General features: G+C 52.8%; 1 protein-coding gene across 1 annotated transcript; it reads left to right on the forward strand.

Moving 5' to 3' along the window:
• The first annotated feature begins 278 nt into the window (after positions 1-278).
• Positions 279-11,409, forward strand: LOC135978153 (maestro heat-like repeat-containing protein family member 7). Its single transcript, XM_065579196.1, has 5 exons — positions 279-382; positions 4,251-4,403; positions 5,431-5,591; positions 7,682-7,811; positions 11,087-11,409. Exons 2-5 carry the CDS (start codon positions 4,305-4,307, stop codon positions 11,321-11,323), a joined length of 627 nt encoding a protein of 208 aa, XP_065435268.1. The 5' UTR covers positions 279-382; positions 4,251-4,304; the 3' UTR covers positions 11,324-11,409.
• Positions 11,410-15,996: the final 4,587 nt, after the last annotated feature.

Consider the following 15,996-nt stretch of genomic DNA (forward strand, 5'->3'; position numbering starts at 1 on the left):
TTGGCTAGATTCCAGTCACCACTTGATAGAGTCACTTTACTCTGGGGGTCAAGGCTCTGATCCAGCACAACATTTACGCACATCTGTAACTTTCATCAGGCGAGTAGTCCCACGGAAGTCCCTGGGATTATTCATCTGCTTAGAATAATGTATGTGCTTAAATGCTTTCCTGGATCAGGGCCAAACAAAGGGCTTTGTCCAGTAAAGAGGGATGAGAGCAGAAGCCAGGAAGCAGAATGGAAAGTTAAGAGTGGTATTAACATGTATTTCAGTTGCACAGTTGGACAGAAAGAATGTGGAATGGACTGACCAGAGGAACAAGGAATTTCTGGCTGCTTGGAGCCCCACTGTGGTTTGCAACAGCCCCTCCAGGATCGCAGAGGTAATCACATCCTGGCACTAATGACCATTCTACATTGGTGTCAGTACAATACGGTATCGCACAGCTCCAAACTACTTCCTGTCCCTCGATCGCCCATCTCTATTGTGTATGGCTTACCCAAGAATTACAGCTCCTGCCCTTACTCATGGCTAGAAATGACATGCTCAGAAAGAAACAAGATGGGTGAGGTCCAATTTTTTTATTGGATCAACTTCTGTGGGTGAAAGAGACAAACTTTTGAGCCATACAGAGCTCTTCTTCAGACAGAGACAGAAGAGCTCTGTGTAGCTCAAAAGCTGGTCTCTCTCACTACCAGAAGTTGGTTCAATAAAAGATAGAACCTCACCCACCTTGTGTCTCTAATACCCTGGGACCGACACAGCTACAACAGTGAAGACAACAAGTGCTCATAAAGAGTGATCTACTCTGCAGCAAGTGGTTCTCAACCTTTCCAGACTATTGTACCTGATTTCAGTCCCAGGGGGCGGGGTTCGGGCTTCAGCTTGAGCCCCGGGCGGTGGTAAGGTGGCCGGGTGCCCGGTTTTCGACCAGAAATTCCGGTTGAAAAGGGGATCTGATAGTGTCCGGTCAGATCTACTGACGGACACCCAAAGTCCAGTTACTGCGGGTGAGGGAGGTGGGGAGGTGCCAGGTCATCACCCGCACCAGCCCCTACTCAACCGGGGCCGCCACCTACCCACATCATGCGGCTGCAGCTCCCAGCAGGCAAATTGCTCCCGACCTGGGCGGGGAAGAGGGGAAGAGCAGTGAGCAACAGTGGAAGGGGAGAAGAGGACCAAATGGGGGGCAGGGCCTCGGGGGGAAGAGGCGGGGCAGAAGAGGTCCAGCACTCCTGCATGAGTGTCCGGTTTTTAAATATTACAAAGTTGGCAAACGTAGGCAGTGGGCTTGGCTTGGACTTCAGCTTCTGCATGTATCTTAGATTTGCGGGGGCCCTGCTTGCCACCCCCAATGGCGACCCTAAACTTGTGACCCCCCCTAAACCCATCCCATGACCCCCCTGGGGGTTGCCACCCTCAGATTAAGAAACACTGATATAGTAGATAGTATAAACAAATCTTTGTCTGTATGAAATGTTAGTTTGGACTGACTTTGCTAGTGCTTTTTATGTAGCCTGTTGTAAAACTAAGCAAATATCTAGATGAGTTGATGTACCCCCTGTACCCCCAGGGACGGCAAGTTATATGGGCCCATGGTGCCCGGGCTTGAGAAAATTCAGGGCCCAGGGGACCCAACTCCACCAATGTTCGGGGCCGGGTCTCTCTCCCAGCCCCGCCTGCCGCCCCCACGCACCTCTCCCGGCCCCGGCTGCCACCCCCAAGCGCCTCCCCCAAGCGCCCCTGCCTTCCCTGGGCAGCGGGGGGCTGCCCCCTGCAGCTCCGCACTGTGCTCCCTCGCCAGCCGCTGCCGCAGCCGGCTACAAGGAAGCGGCGCTGGGGGCAGGCTGAGGTGGCTGCTACGCCTGCGGAGGGAGGAGGGGAGGAGCGCATGGCAGCCCTCCCCCCCGCCCCCCCGGCAGGAGACTCCGAGTCGACTCGGGGGAGGGGAGGGGGAGGCTTATCCTGGCCGGACCTCCTGAGCAGCAGCCTGGGGGGGCTTGGATGAGTGTCGTGTTGGGGGTCGGTGAGGAGGCCCCCCCTTCCTCTCCCCCAGAGCTCGCTGCCGCCAGCAGGGAGAGGGCTGGGGGAAGTCCTCCTCTCTGGCCCCAGCCCAGGGTCAGCCTGCCTGCTGCACCCCAAACTCCTCATCCTTGGACCAGCCGCACGCCCCCTCCCACACCCAAACCCTCTATCCCAGCCCAGAGCCTGCACCCAGCACCCAAACTCCAACTCAGAGCCTGCACCCCAAACTCCCTCCCGCACCCAGACTCCCTCGCAGAGCCTGCACCCCTCCTGCACCCAAACTTCCTCCCAGAGCCTGCACCCCAAACCCCCTCCCGCACCCAGACTCCCTCGCAGAGCCCACACTCAAACTTCCTCCCAGAGCCTGCACCCCAAACCCCCTCCCGCACCCAGACTCCCTCCAGAGCCCGCACTCAAACTTCCTCCCAGAGCCTGCACCCCAAACCCCCTCCCACACCCAGACTCCCTCCCAGAGCCCGCACCCCAAACCCCCTCCCACACCCAGACTCCCTCCAGAGCCCGCACTCAAACTTCCTCCCAGAGCCTGCACCCCAAACCCCCTCCCGCACCCAGACTCCCTCCCAGAGCCCGCACTCAAACTTCCTCCCAGAGCCTGCACCCCAAACCCCCTCCCACACCCAGACTCCCTCCCAGAGCCCGCAGCCCCTCCTGCACCCCAGCCCCCTGCCTCAACCCAGAGCCTGCACCCAGCACCCAAACTCCATCTCAGAGCCTGCACCCCTCCTGCACCCAAACTTCCTCCCAGAGCCTGCACCCCAAGCCCCCTCCCGCACCCAGACTCCCTCCCAGAACCTGCACCCCTCCTGCACCCAAACTTCCTCCCAGAGCCTGCACCCCAAACCCCCTCCCGCACCCAGACTCCCTCCCAGAGCCCGCACCCAAACTTCCTCCCAGAGCCTGCACCCCAAACCCCCTCCCACACCCAGACTCCCTCCCAGAGCCCGCAGCCCCTCCTGCACCCCAGTCCCCTGCCTCAACCCAGAGCCTGCACCCAGCACCCAAACTCCCTCCCAGAGCCCGCAGCCATTCCTGCACGCCAGCCCCCTGCCTCAACCCAGAGCCTGCACCCAGCACCCAAACTCCATCTCAGAGCCTGCACCCCTCCCGCACTCAAACTTCCTCCCAGAGCCTGCACCCCAAATCCCCTCCCGCACCCAGACTCCCTCCCAGAGCCTGCACTCAAACTTCCTCCCAGAGCCTGCACCCCAAACCCCCTCCCACACCCAGACTCCCTCCCAGAGCCTGCGCTCAAACTTCCTCCCAGAGCCTGCACCCCAAACCCCCTCCCGCACCCAGACTCCCTCCCAGAGCCTTAGGCAGGTGTAGGGGGAGGCGGGACTTGGACCCATTCTGAGCAATGCCAAAAAATATACAAACCTGCCGCCCCTGTGTGTACCCTCAGGGGTATGCGTATCCCTGATTGAGAACCACTGCTCTAGCAGATGGGTTCCCAACCTGGGGGGCACAGCCACCCTGCCCTTTCCTTATTGCCAAATGGGACAGGCTCTTGGCTAGTTTGGAAGGGGACTCTGGGAGGGTCCTAGTATAGGAAAGGGAGTGTCCATATGGGGAAGGTTGAACGCCTGCTGCTCTAGTACTTTGGGTTGTTAGAAGCTGTCACAATGAGGTCTATACTATATAGGCTTGATCCAAAACCTATTGAAGCCAATGGAAGTCTTTCCATTGATTTCAATGGTCTTTGGGTCAGGCTGCAAGCCAGGAAGTATGGTGATGGTGTCGTAATCAGGACTTGGGTGCTGTATTTCTGCTGGGATGTGTTGTAGGAGGGTATCACATACAGTCACAGTCAAAGACCGAGTACTGTAACAGTCATTACTAATATTACTACATGGATCCCGCAACTGCTGATCTTTTAATGGTGACCCTTGCACCTCGGATGCCTGAGAAGTAGGAGTCTGACACCACTAAATGCACATCCTGACGTGCACGGCAGCACTCCTAGGTTGGCCACTGTAATGGTTTAACTAGTCCTCTTGCCTCACTGTGAGTGATATGGTTTCACAGCAGAAGCCTCATCAGCCACTGGGGCCCTGTAATAGAAAGGAGTAAAACAGAGCCCCTGAGAAGCTGGAGAGGACCTGCAACCCCCAGACAGGGCTTTCTCTGGGCTCCAGTAGTTATCAGCCCCCCGTGGAATCAGGACGAGGCCTTTTGTAAATTACAGTTTTCCCTGTATGCTTCAGCTCTTTGGAGTCTATTTCAACTCAAGAGAGAGGACAGATTTCATTCTGACTGTTATGGATGGCCTGACGAATCACTGCAACAATAACTGCCAGCCAACTGCAGAGGGATTGCTGTCTGCCATGGTGAACAGCGGTGGGACTAAGGTGGAGAAGGTATGGGGCGCTGCTGCTGAGATGGACGGAAACTAGAATTCCCAGTGCTGGGAACAGTCATACGTTCAGAGAGTTTAAGGCCAGAAGGAACCATCAGATCTTCTAGTCTGATTCCTGTATCTTGGAAAACATAATCCCAACTATACATACAAACGGAGGGGGTCTAAATCAGCTGTTACCACTCAAGGGTGGAGTCATCATGGACAATTCTCTGAAAACATCCACTCAGTGTGCAATGGCAGTCAAAAAGGCTACCAGAATGTTAGGAAGCATTAGGAAAGGGATAGATAATAAGACAGAAAATATCATATTGCCTCTGTATAAATCCATGGGATGCCCACACCTATAAATTCATGAATGGTGTGGAGAAAGTAAATAGGGAAGTTTTATTTATCCTTTCACACACACACACACACAGACACACACACACACACAAACCTGGGTTAATACAAACCTAAGGAAATATTTCTTCACACAACACAACTCGTAACTCATTGCCAGGGGATGTCGTGAAGGCCAAAAGTATAACCAGGTTCAAAAAAGAATTAGAGAAGTTCCTGGAGGACAGGTCCATCAATGGCTATTAGCCAAGGTGGTCAGGGGTGCAACACCGTGCACAGGGTGTCCCTACGCCTTCTGATTGAAACTGGGACTGGGTGACAGGGGATGGATCACTCGATAAATTGCCCTGTTCTGTTCATTTCTTCTGAAGCATCTGGAACCAGCAGAAGACAGGATACTGGACTAGATGGACAATTGGTCTGACCCAGTATGGCCATTCTTATGTTACCTCTGTATTGTGCCTAGATAGGACTCATCTCCTTTGAGCCATTGATATGTGGTCTTTGCGACAATGCACCTTGTAAGGCTCTGAAATGAGCCCTGCCAATAATATAGGAAATTGTGACTTTTAGGCAAAACCTAGAGGCTAACTCTGATTCTCCAGGGATGCTGAGGTTCCCTCTTGCCCCAGCTGCAGGATGGGATGAGAGTCTTGTCCCGTCTCATCTAGTTCCCTCTCTCTCAGGCAGCAGACCTTGTGGCTGGGGTTTGCAGCCGGTTGGATTCAGTCCAGCAGCCCAGCTCCAGGACCCTGATGAAGAAGTTAGTGGCCCTGCTGGCTGGCGAGGCGGAGCATCTGGACACAGTGATCTCATGCCTTCTGGACTACTCCTTCCCTACAGACAGGTACGAAATGCCTCCACTCTGCAGGCCTCGCGTGATCCTTTGAGGCCCTATATGAGAACCTCACCACTGAGCACATTGTTTGGTCTTACTAAGGCAAAGTATAAAGCACTGACTGTTGAGGACTGAATCTCCCCCCTCTACATGGGACAAATTACCTGCCCTCTCCTCCTGATGGCTCTTCTCTTTTCAGCCACAAACCACAGCGAGCGAAATCCGCCTGTCAGAGATTCCTCTCCCCCATTCCCTGAATGTGTCTCCCCATGTGCAAGGCAGGAGCTCTCATTCCCAGTCCCTCTCTCTCGGCCCCTGGGACTTGTTAGAGATCTGCCTGTGGGAGGGGTTCTCAAAAGCACAGTCCCCCACACCTACGGTCAGTGCTCATGGGTCCTGGAGCAGGGGGTGGATTTAAATCTGTGTTCTTGAGTTCACTATCCCTTTGCTACTCCGTCTGGCAAGCGCAGAGCTCATTCCGCCGTTCTCCTTCATCGGAACGTACAGATAGTGAGCCTAGGTGGAACGTTTGCTGTCTGAAGCACATTTGTGTTTGGGCAGGAAAAGTTGAGCAACAGTGATTACGCAAAGCGTGGTTTTATGATGGATGATCCCAAGCGGTGAGTTCCAAAAACAATCCATATCAGCAGGGCCGGCTCCAGGCACCAGCAAAACAAGCAGGTGCTTGGGGCGGCACATTTCTAGGGGCGGCATTCTGGAACCGGCCATCATAGGTGCTGACTCCGGGGCATGGGGAAAAAGTGCCCCCGCCACCCCAGCTCACCGCCCCAGCTTGCCTCCGCTCCACCTCCACCTGCTTCCCTGAGCGCATCGCCACCGCTCCGCTTCTCCCCCCTCCCTCCCAGGCTTGCTGCGCGCGAAACAGCTGTTTCGCGCAGCAAGTCTGGGAGGGAGGAGAAGTCGAGCAGCAGGGCGCTCGGGGGAGGCGGCGGTGGTGGAGCGGAGGTGAGCTGGAGCGGGGAGCGGATCCTCTACCCCCCTTTACTTCCTGCGCCCCCCCCACCGTAGCTCACCTCCGCTCTGCCTGCTCCCCTGAACGCGCCGCTGCTCCGCTTCTCCCCCCTCCTTCGCCTGAGAGGGAGGGGGGAGAAGCAGAGTGGCAGCGCACCCGGGGGAGCAGGCGGAGCGGAGGTGAGCTAGGGCAGGAGGTTGCGGGGGCCCCCAGGACGCAATGGGGGCGGGGGGGGAAATGTGGCACGCCCAGGTGAGGAGGCGGGGCTGGGGATTTGGGGAAGGGGTTTGGAAAGGGTGGAGTTGGGGCAGGGCTGGGGGAGAGGGGCACACAAAAAAAAGTGGGGGCGGCCAAAATTTGTTTTGCTTGGGGTGGCAAAAATCCTAGAGCCAGCCCTGCATATCAGAGGACTCCACTGAAACCCTCCCTCACACAGTTGTTGGCTGAGCGCTGTGGAGATCTGAGCCACGCTGCTGCATGCCCGCTCCCTTTTTTTTTAAAGGGAATTTAATGCTGGTGAAAGGTGCCCCATTGACACCCTTGGACAATGAAGACCTCAGCTGCAGCCCAGGAAGTGACGATGAAGCTTCCTCCACACTGCCCCTAACAACACTCTGAGCTCATAGCTGGAGGGGCTGCCGACTAGGCAAGAAAGGCTCATTCAGCCTCCATGTCCTGTTCAATCCCTGAACCTACCAACAAGGGCCAAGTGTGGTGGTTGACTCTGTAATGTGGACAGCGTGCACTGGGCACTGGTCCGAGACCCTTAGTTCATTTCAGATAGGACATCTGCTGCTAGAGAAGCTGTATTAGCCATTAGCCATCAGCCTCTCGGTATTAGCCATCAGCCAGTAACAGGTCGTGACCAATTGAGGCCAGATTCACACTGGCAGCCTTGAGCTGAAATGCTCCATATCCTGTGCCAGTGATTCTCAATCTGAGGTCCATGGAGTCCTTGTTCATGCTCCACATTGAATTGCACAAGCTCTGGGGACTGGACTGCTGGGCAGGGCGTTGGCTCCACAGGAGGATTTCTCTTACAAAGAGGTTACATTGGTGAAGAGGTTTAATAGCTTTTCTCCTAAGCCATCCAGTCCCTCATGTTGCCGTATTTCTGAATTTCTAGCAATGCGGCCGAGCTATGGCAGTTCCTATCTGCTGACCCGGCCCTCGGAGGACAGGTGATGGAGAACCTGGTTGTGAAGCTGCAGAGTCACCACAGCTCTGAGCACCAAGCCTCTCACACGTCTGCTGCCGTAAGTCCCTGTTCGAACATCCATAGCCCCATACAGTAAAATCTATCCTATGTCTCTGTCACACGGCACACTCACCGCCAACGCGCCTCCTCATGCCAGGACATGATGTTGCAGGGCTTATTCCACACTGGTGTCCCCTTGTCCAGCCTCTTGGTTCTGCAACACTCCGCAGGTTCCATGGTCTGGCCCTCTGGCCACGTCACCTCTTCCAGGGTTAACAGAAAAGTCCAATATGGGAAAACCCAACATGTAGTGGCCTCTGTGCCAGACCCTCAGCCCCCATCTGAGCCTCATCATTCTTGGTCTCTTAGTCCTGAGGTCGGTACTTTGCCTCTTGCTGGGGAACCCAGACCTGACCTCTGCTCTGGGTTCCAGCCCACGGACCCCATGAGAGGCTGCTAAGGACTGTTCCTTCAATCCCTCACCACTTCCCTGAACTGCTCCTCCCTTTTTCCTGCTTGTTAGCAACTCCCATGGGTCTGCAGCTTCTGCTTTTCCTGCCCTGGATTTGTGGCTCCTTGTGACTTCTTCCCACCCAACTTCTGAGGAACTTCCTCAAAGCTGTTCCCAGCCTCCCTGGCAGCAGCTGGGCTGTGTTTCAAACAGTCCTTCTGGTTTCCCTCCATAAGATAGGAGTCCCTGCCTCCTAGATTTCCTCCTGGAGGTGGCATTTACTTCAGGCAGTCCCTCCACCTCTCCTGCAGGCAGGACTCCCCCAGTCTCCTCCTTTATGCTGGGTTGTAAGTTAGCCAACTGTGGGGCCTTAGCCAGATTCTCCTGGTGGCCCTTTTTCCCCAGTCAGTCCTCAGGCTCAGAGGGTTCAGGCATAGGTGCTGGAACTGGGGGAACGGGGGTGCTGTAGCACCCCCTGGCTTGAAGCAGTTTCCATCATATACAGGGTTTACAGTTTGGTTCAATGGCTCTCAGCACCCCCACTACACAATGTGTTCCAGCACCCCTGGGTTCAGCCTTCTCCTGCTGGTGTTTTCTCTGCTAGGAGGGAGGAGGCAGCATGTATGCTGATCCCCTTCCTAAAGCTCATCCCAATTCACTGGGAGAGAGGGGAGTCCTGGCCCTCCCATTTTGCAAGGCTCCTGGTTCCAGGTCCTTACAGAAACATAACAGGAGTTCCTCCTGAGCACGACTTATTCCTTGGACCACTTCTTCCCTACCAGTATTTCCCAGCTCCTTACGTATATCAGACATCTCAAAATCTGACAGGGCCACGCCACGTGACAAGGATGGGCTGACCCCTAGCACCGCTACCTTTACAGGGACAGACTATCCCCTCCGTTTTGGGGCTACTCCATAATGTCCTGACAAACCCTTGGGGGAGGGTTCCATTCATCGCATCCATGTTGGAGCTCTGAGAAACCGCTGTGACACTGTCTGCCCTGGTGCCAGCTCAGGATAGGGTTGCAGGCTAATTCACTCAGATGCTAACAGAAATCAAAGACATCAAAAGCTATTGTAGTGTAATCAGGCAGTTCACCTGTGTGTTTGTTTAGTTCAAAGGAAAAGTTAAAGGAAACACTTATCTTTATAACCTGTTGATTGCTATTGTATTGTGTATATCCCTGTAATTAGTTAACCCTAGATCAAAAGTGTGCGTTGGTGTTAAAAGATGAGAATGAACTTGATGTGTAAAGTGTATGAAAACTAATGAAGGATTCTTGTTTGCTATTACATTACATTGGCATCGTGTATATCCCTGTAATTAAATTACCCATCAAACACAATTGGAGCCTTGGAAATGTAAATGAAGAAGACTGCTAACTTCAAAGCAAGGGCTACTGTGTTTGACAACGGGAATTCACAGACTAAGTCTGAATTTCCTACTCATCAAAACCCACTTGGGTAAAGACACTGTTCAGATTGGTTTCTGGAAAAGCTATAAAATAGATGTCAAGGAATGATCCTGTATCTCTGACTGTTTGGACTCTTACAGAGAAGATGCCAAATGCAAAATGGAGATCCCCAGAAACATCTGGGTTCCTGAAAAGACTTTTAGGAAACCAAGAGATTACTACATCTCCGCTATCATTTGGGATTTACAAATTTTGACTCACCTGTTAATGTATTTTACCTGCTTTAACCTCTCAATAACTCTCATTTATTTTTCCTAGCTAATAAATCTTTAGTTAGTTTACTAGAGAATTGGCTGCCAGTGTTGTTTTTGGTGTGAGATCCAGAGTACCAATTGACCTAGGGTAAGTGACTGACCCTTTGGGGTTGGGAGTAACCTGATGTGGTGTGATTTTTGGTTTTAATAACCTTTAATCACAAAGTTCAGTTTGTCTGGGTGACAAGATAGGCTGGAGTGTCTAAGGGGACTGTCTGTGGTAAGACTGTCCTTGGTAAAACTGGTACTGTAATCCAGGAATGCACAATTGTTACTGGCTTTGTGAAATCCAATTATAGAATATACTACTAGTTTGGGGTGCCTGCCCTGTTTTATGACAGTCTGATCTAAGATTGGCACTCACAGTTGTGAACCACTCCAGAGAGCGTGACAATTGGCGTAGTCAGCACAGGAGTCACATGCCACAGGTCAATTGGGCTTAAAGATCATAACCCAACACTATTTAAAGTTTAAATTTGATATGGAGAGTTTTAAGGGTTAAAGATGAGTTACAATGGGTGAATCACAATCCTATGAGAGTCTTGACTCAAAAAAACTTGAAAAAGTATGTAAAGAAAGGGGGCTATCTGTTAAGAAGAAAGCCGCAGAACACGAACTGAGAGATTTGCTCATGGACTTTGTCCAAAAAGCAGGGTCTCAGCCCCCCTATACCCCAGATGCAGAAGAAAAGGCCCCTCTGAGGCACTTGGAAGCCAAGAAACAATGCAAGCATGAAAGAATGACGGTGGAAGTCCAAATGAGGGAGAAGAAAGATGCCGAGGAAGCTGATGAAAGAGCCACTCTTCTCTTCATTAATTTATTCTCTCCCATTCTTAGTCCCATGAGGCATTACCCCCACCCCAAGCATGCTGTGTCTGCAGCCCCTGCAGGTCAGGAAGCTCTGCGAGATCCGAAATCAAAGCTAGGTCCCCTGTGTGGCAATGCAGCCTAGTGTCACCAGACTCCACAAGGCAAAGCCTTCAACCTGCCAGTGCCCGGCTTCCCCCGCCCTGCTGCTCAGGGCAGTTTAACTCGGTTTGTTTCTCCATGAATCAGGGGAGTTTCATAGCACATAAGCAGGAAGTCCTGAGAATTGATGCAGGAGGGAGTAGGATTTCCAAGTAAGCTTGTGTCTGTCTTGTTCCCTCTTCAGGCCACATGCGCCCTCTATGAGATGATCTCGGTGAGCAAGTCCAGAGATGCCATAACCCGCCTCTATCCTCAGCTGCTAATGGCTCTTCTTGTCGAAATCCATTTCAGCCTGGGACAGAGCATAACAGGGGATAAAGTCTCTGGAAGGGAAAGCAGCCGGCAGAGCCTCCACACCAGGTACTGCGCCTACTGGAAAGTCAACGGTCTAATTACATGGACAGTCATAGAGAAGTCATAGTTCTCTTCTCCAGCTCTCATGTGGCCCCTGCAGGTTTTCCATAACTCTCTAATTCTGAGGGAGTTAGCAGGCAGGGCTTAGGTTGCAAGGGTGTCTCTCAGTGGTAAATGACATACCGACCAATGCACTGCAGAGGAAGAGAAAGACTATCCCAGCAGCTATGGGGAGAAATTAGTGGGAGCCAATTTGCCAGTGTGTCAAAGGAATGTGGGTCCGACACTAAAGGGCTGAAGTTCTCCTGTTCTGTGACATTGACATGCCCTAGTGCTGATGTGCAATTGTCTGTAGGATTTGCTCAGAACTCTTTCTCTTTCTTCATATTACTAAATTGTATTACTATAGTGCCTAGGAACCCCAGTCACGAACCTGTGCCTTCCTAAGCTCTATTTAAACCATTGGTGTGTCTTTCCACACACAAGTGAATCCGTCACTCCCTGACAGACCTACCATGAGGGGGCTCCTGGCACTCAGTCACGCTGGTGTGTTGTTTGAATCTAGCTCTGCAGTGGAGGCTATAAAGATGCTGCTTCTCTGTGTTGGCTGCCGTTCCGAGCTGACTGTTATGGAGAAGGAGCAAGGCTGGATCCTCCTACAAAGCCCCCAAGATCACCTCCGTGGGGTGAGCCTGCTGGCCAGGTAATACACAAGCATTTTCCATGCAGTCAGTCCTGCTAGTGGGGGCAATTCCAGAATGAAACATTCTTCACTTCTGGGCTGCCATGTGGCCCCAAGCTGACCCCTCACCCCCTTGTTGCAGAACGTGCTTCTTCCCTTACTAACAAAGGTATTTCTGCTTTGTGTCACAGAGCCATGGTGCACTATGCTTGCCCTGAGACCACAAGGATGCTGCTGGACCTAGTGATCCCACTCCTCGACAGAGGTGATAAGAAACACAGGCTGACCATGATGGCCTTCTTTGTAGAAGTAAGTTTCATTAGCTGATGAGAGTAATTCGGTCTTGTGTCCTAGATTAGTGAGCAACTCCTCAAATCAAGCCTTTGAGACTCATTATTGCGCTACATAAACGATGAGCTTTATTGGTCATGTCCACATTGCCAGGTGTCCATGCAGCACTGACTAGGCTCCCCCAGTCCTGTCCCAGCACGCTCAGTGTAAAATCTGAGTTGGATCCTTTAGGGGATCATTGGTTGCTCCAAAGTTGTAATCAGGAGCCTGATGGGAATATCCAAGAAACTAAGGTTCTGTAGAACAGCATCAGCCTGGACTCTCCCGAAGGGCAGCTGGGTCTCCTGTCGGCATCAGCCTTTCTGCAGGTCCATGAAAGGTTCCTCCCTGCGAAGTCACTAAGGAAAAGCAAAGAGGGGCATTGAGAGTGGGTATGGAGGAGAGAGGATCATGGTAAAAGCTCCCCCAGATGCAGGATCATTAGCTCTGAATGTGGTGAGCAATCTTTAACCTTCTCTATTGGATGGGTTAGTTAGAGGCACATCACCAGGAATGAGGTGGCTCTATAGTCCATCGCTAGGTTGTCCTCCCCATTTCCACGGGTTCTGTCTGGCTAGTTCCTATTTTCAGTTTTCAGGGATTGTCTCCTCATCTAACTCATTAAGGGATGGGGTTTAATTCTCTCCTCACCAGGAGTCCAATCCTGGGCCCATTGAGATCAATGGCAAAACTTCCACTGACTTCAGTGGGGTCAGGATTTCAGCTCAGGGGTTTGATTTCTCAGTCCCAGCTTTCGCGTTATCTCAGAGTGGCTTGTTCTGCTTCACAGGGTCACCACGAGGGGTTCGGCTGCTCTTGGCAAACCCCCAGATGCACAAGAGTCCGCCATACAAATGGTCACTGAACATTTTGTTGCCCTACATGTTCTCCTGAAGGGTAGAGCAGCTCTGCTAACGCCTCTGGCTGAGTCTAGTGCTAATGGCCAGGAAGTCAGTGGGAGGACTGGGTGTCACACACAAAGTGGGGCTGATGTATAGCAATGGACGGTACAACATGGAGGTTATGATGCCTCTCCACAGAACCGACACACAAAGTTTTCCAGTAAGCACCTGCTGCTGATTCGCTCTGTGTTGTTTTCAGCTTCTGCGTTACGAAGAGGCCAAGAAGCTCCCACATCCAGACACTTTGGACCGTCTCGAGGAGTGGACAAAACACCCCAGCCCAGTTTTCCGTTCACTTGGTCTAAGAGGACTCGGCATCCTGGCAACCCAACCAGGGAAGGTGAGAGCCCAGGCTTGGTTAACTGTAAAACGACGAGGTGGCTGTGACCCAGTGGACTGAGTTCTGGGCAGGCAGTGAGGCACAGTGTTCTGAGCCCACCTCTGCTGCTGGCTTGCTGACCCTCTCGGTGCCTCCATTTCCCCAGCAGGAACGGGGATCACAACGGCCCCTCAATGCAGATCTTTCCTCGGAGAGTATTTTAGATGGGATTTTACTGCTTGGATTTCAGGTGGACGTTATCATTCTCCTAGGGCTACCACACGTCCGGGTTTCCTCGGACATGTCCGGCTTTTCGCTCTTTAAATAGCTGTCCGGGGGTGGATTTCTAAAAATCTAAAAATGTCCGGGATTTCCCCCGAGTCGGCTATTTATCGACCGAAAAGCGGCTGACAGGGCGGCCGAGCGCCGCTCGCATTGGGGCCTCGGCAGCCAAAGCCCCTTCCCAGCTCCCCCAATCCCCTGCAGCCTTAGCACGCCGCCTGGCAGCGCTGGGGGGCGGGGCTGTGCGCCCATGAGGGAACGCGGCGGTGGGGCTGGCAGCGGCGGCCAGAGCCCCTCCCCCACTTCCCCCCCTCCTCCACAGCCACAGCACGCCGCTCGGCAGCACTCGGGCGGGGCGGGGCGCTCCTTGGGGCTCGGAGCCAGACACCTGCTCTAAGCCGAGTGGCACGGTAAGGGGGCCAGGGAGTTGGAGAAGGGGGGCAGTCAGGGGACAGGGAGCGGGGGGGGTTTGGATGGGTCGGGAGTTCGGGGGGGCTGTCAGGGGGCAGGAAGTGGGAGGGAGTGGCTAGGGGGCAGGGCTACCCCCCCCAATGGAGTGTCCTCTCTTTGAAAGTTCAGATAGGGTAACCCTAATTCTCCCCCATGCAAATTACCCCAGCAGCATTCCTGTTCCTTCTTGGAGAGACCATTCCTGGTGCTGTCACAAAGGAAGACCTTGATTGGTCTGAAGCAACAGAGGGTCCTGTGGCACCTTTGAGACTAACAGAAGTACTGGGAGCATAAGCTTTCGTGGGTAAGAACCTCACTTCTTCAGATGCAAGTGACTTGCATCTGAAGAAGTGAGGTTCTTACCCACGAAAGCTTATGCTCCCAGTACTTCTGTTAGTCTCAAAGGTGCCACAGGACCCTCTGTTGCTTTCTACAGATTCAGACTAACACGGCTACCCCTCTGATACTTGATTGGTCTAAAGACCTTAGCGAGCACACAGGGCCCTGTCTCATCGCCCCCTCCAGTGGCAAGACCCAACATTGCAGCACTGCCTCAGTTTTCCCCTCCTCGGCTTGACTTCACAAATACCTCGTTCAATAACACCCGTATTCAGGCTCATTTATTAAGACAGACAAGCCTTTGAAGGCCAAAGATAAAACCCTCAGAATCAAACCTGACAATGTCCAACAGACTAAAAATTAGAAACAGGATCTTCTGCCATTACCACATCTCCTCTTCTGAGCTCACTCAACAAAGGTTCCACCCTGTCCTTAGTAAACATAAGAAAACTTAACTTTGGCCCCCTTCCTGGGCACCCCTTCTGCAAGCTTTTTGCCCCTAGGCTCTGCGGAGTACTTTGTTCTCTTGGGGGAGGACTGCTTCCCAAGGCTTCCTCCCTGGAGGCCCTTTTCCCCCATCAGATTCCCCCTGCCTTCCCTCCCAGGGTACTCTAGGAGCCACTCCCCCCTGCTCCTGCTTCCCCTTCCTTCCTGACAGCCCAAAATAGTTCTCTCCTCCTCCGCTGCATCTGATTAATGCATGGAGCTGGCTGGCCCCAAAGTCTCTGGCCCTGAGAGAGGCAGAGCACTCTCTTAAAGAGTGTTTGTGGCCCTGCCCCCAAATGATATTTCAATGCCTTGCACTATCAGGTCCAAGTTTCTCAAACTTTGCAGAGGGTTCAGCTCTCACCTAGGACTCCCCATGGGCCAGGTTTGATTTTTTCCCCAAGTTTCACCCTTTGGGGGATTGTCCGCATGGGAAAAGAAGGTGGCTAGAAGTTTTCGTTTGTTTGTTTGTAAGTGGAAAAACTGCCCTACAGCTCAGAGACGCAATCACCCCAGGAAAAAATCACAATTGACTGGGGAGACAGCATGGAACATTTCCATCCAAAAAGGGAATGTTTTTAGGAGCGTATCAAAAGGAGCAACTAGAATGGAAACTGTGTACCAGCCTTAACTATGGAGATTGCTGCCAGCATCTGCTATAATAATAATTAATAGCACGTAGAAAAGAGAGAAAAGCCCCGAAGCAAACCACAGCTTTGCCCACCCTACACCAGAACAACCCGGGACGGGGTTAGGATTCACTGATTGCCTCGTCAGGCATCCCCATCAATTCTAAAGCACCATGCCTCCGACTGTGGAGACGGAGCTTCTCTCTGACTTGGTGCCACGGGGTAGAATAAACACAGCCCTGGCACTGTGGCGTGTACTCACTGGAGGGCTGGGAGATCTGATGAGCCCCCCCATGTGTGTGTGTGTGTGTAGGTGGACCA

This window comes from Chrysemys picta, unplaced genomic scaffold (genome assembly GCF_011386835.1).
Source record: "Chrysemys picta bellii isolate R12L10 unplaced genomic scaffold, ASM1138683v2 scaf145, whole genome shotgun sequence".
In the NCBI taxonomy this organism is placed as follows: Eukaryota; Metazoa; Chordata; order Testudines; family Emydidae; genus Chrysemys; species Chrysemys picta.

Bases quoted from the DNA above. Each gene is read 5' to 3' on its own strand.
- LOC135978153 (XM_065579196.1), top strand. From the start codon at position 4,305: ATGGATGGCCTGACGAATCACTGCAACAATAACTGCCAGCCAACTGCA. The intron at 5,592-7,681 runs GTACGAAATGCC...CTGAATTTCTAG, and splicing joins TACTCCTTCCCTACAGACAG to CAATGCGGCCGAGCTATGGC. The intron at 7,812-11,086 runs GTAAGTCCCTGT...TTCCCTCTTCAG, and splicing joins CCTCTCACACGTCTGCTGCC to GCCACATGCGCCCTCTATGA.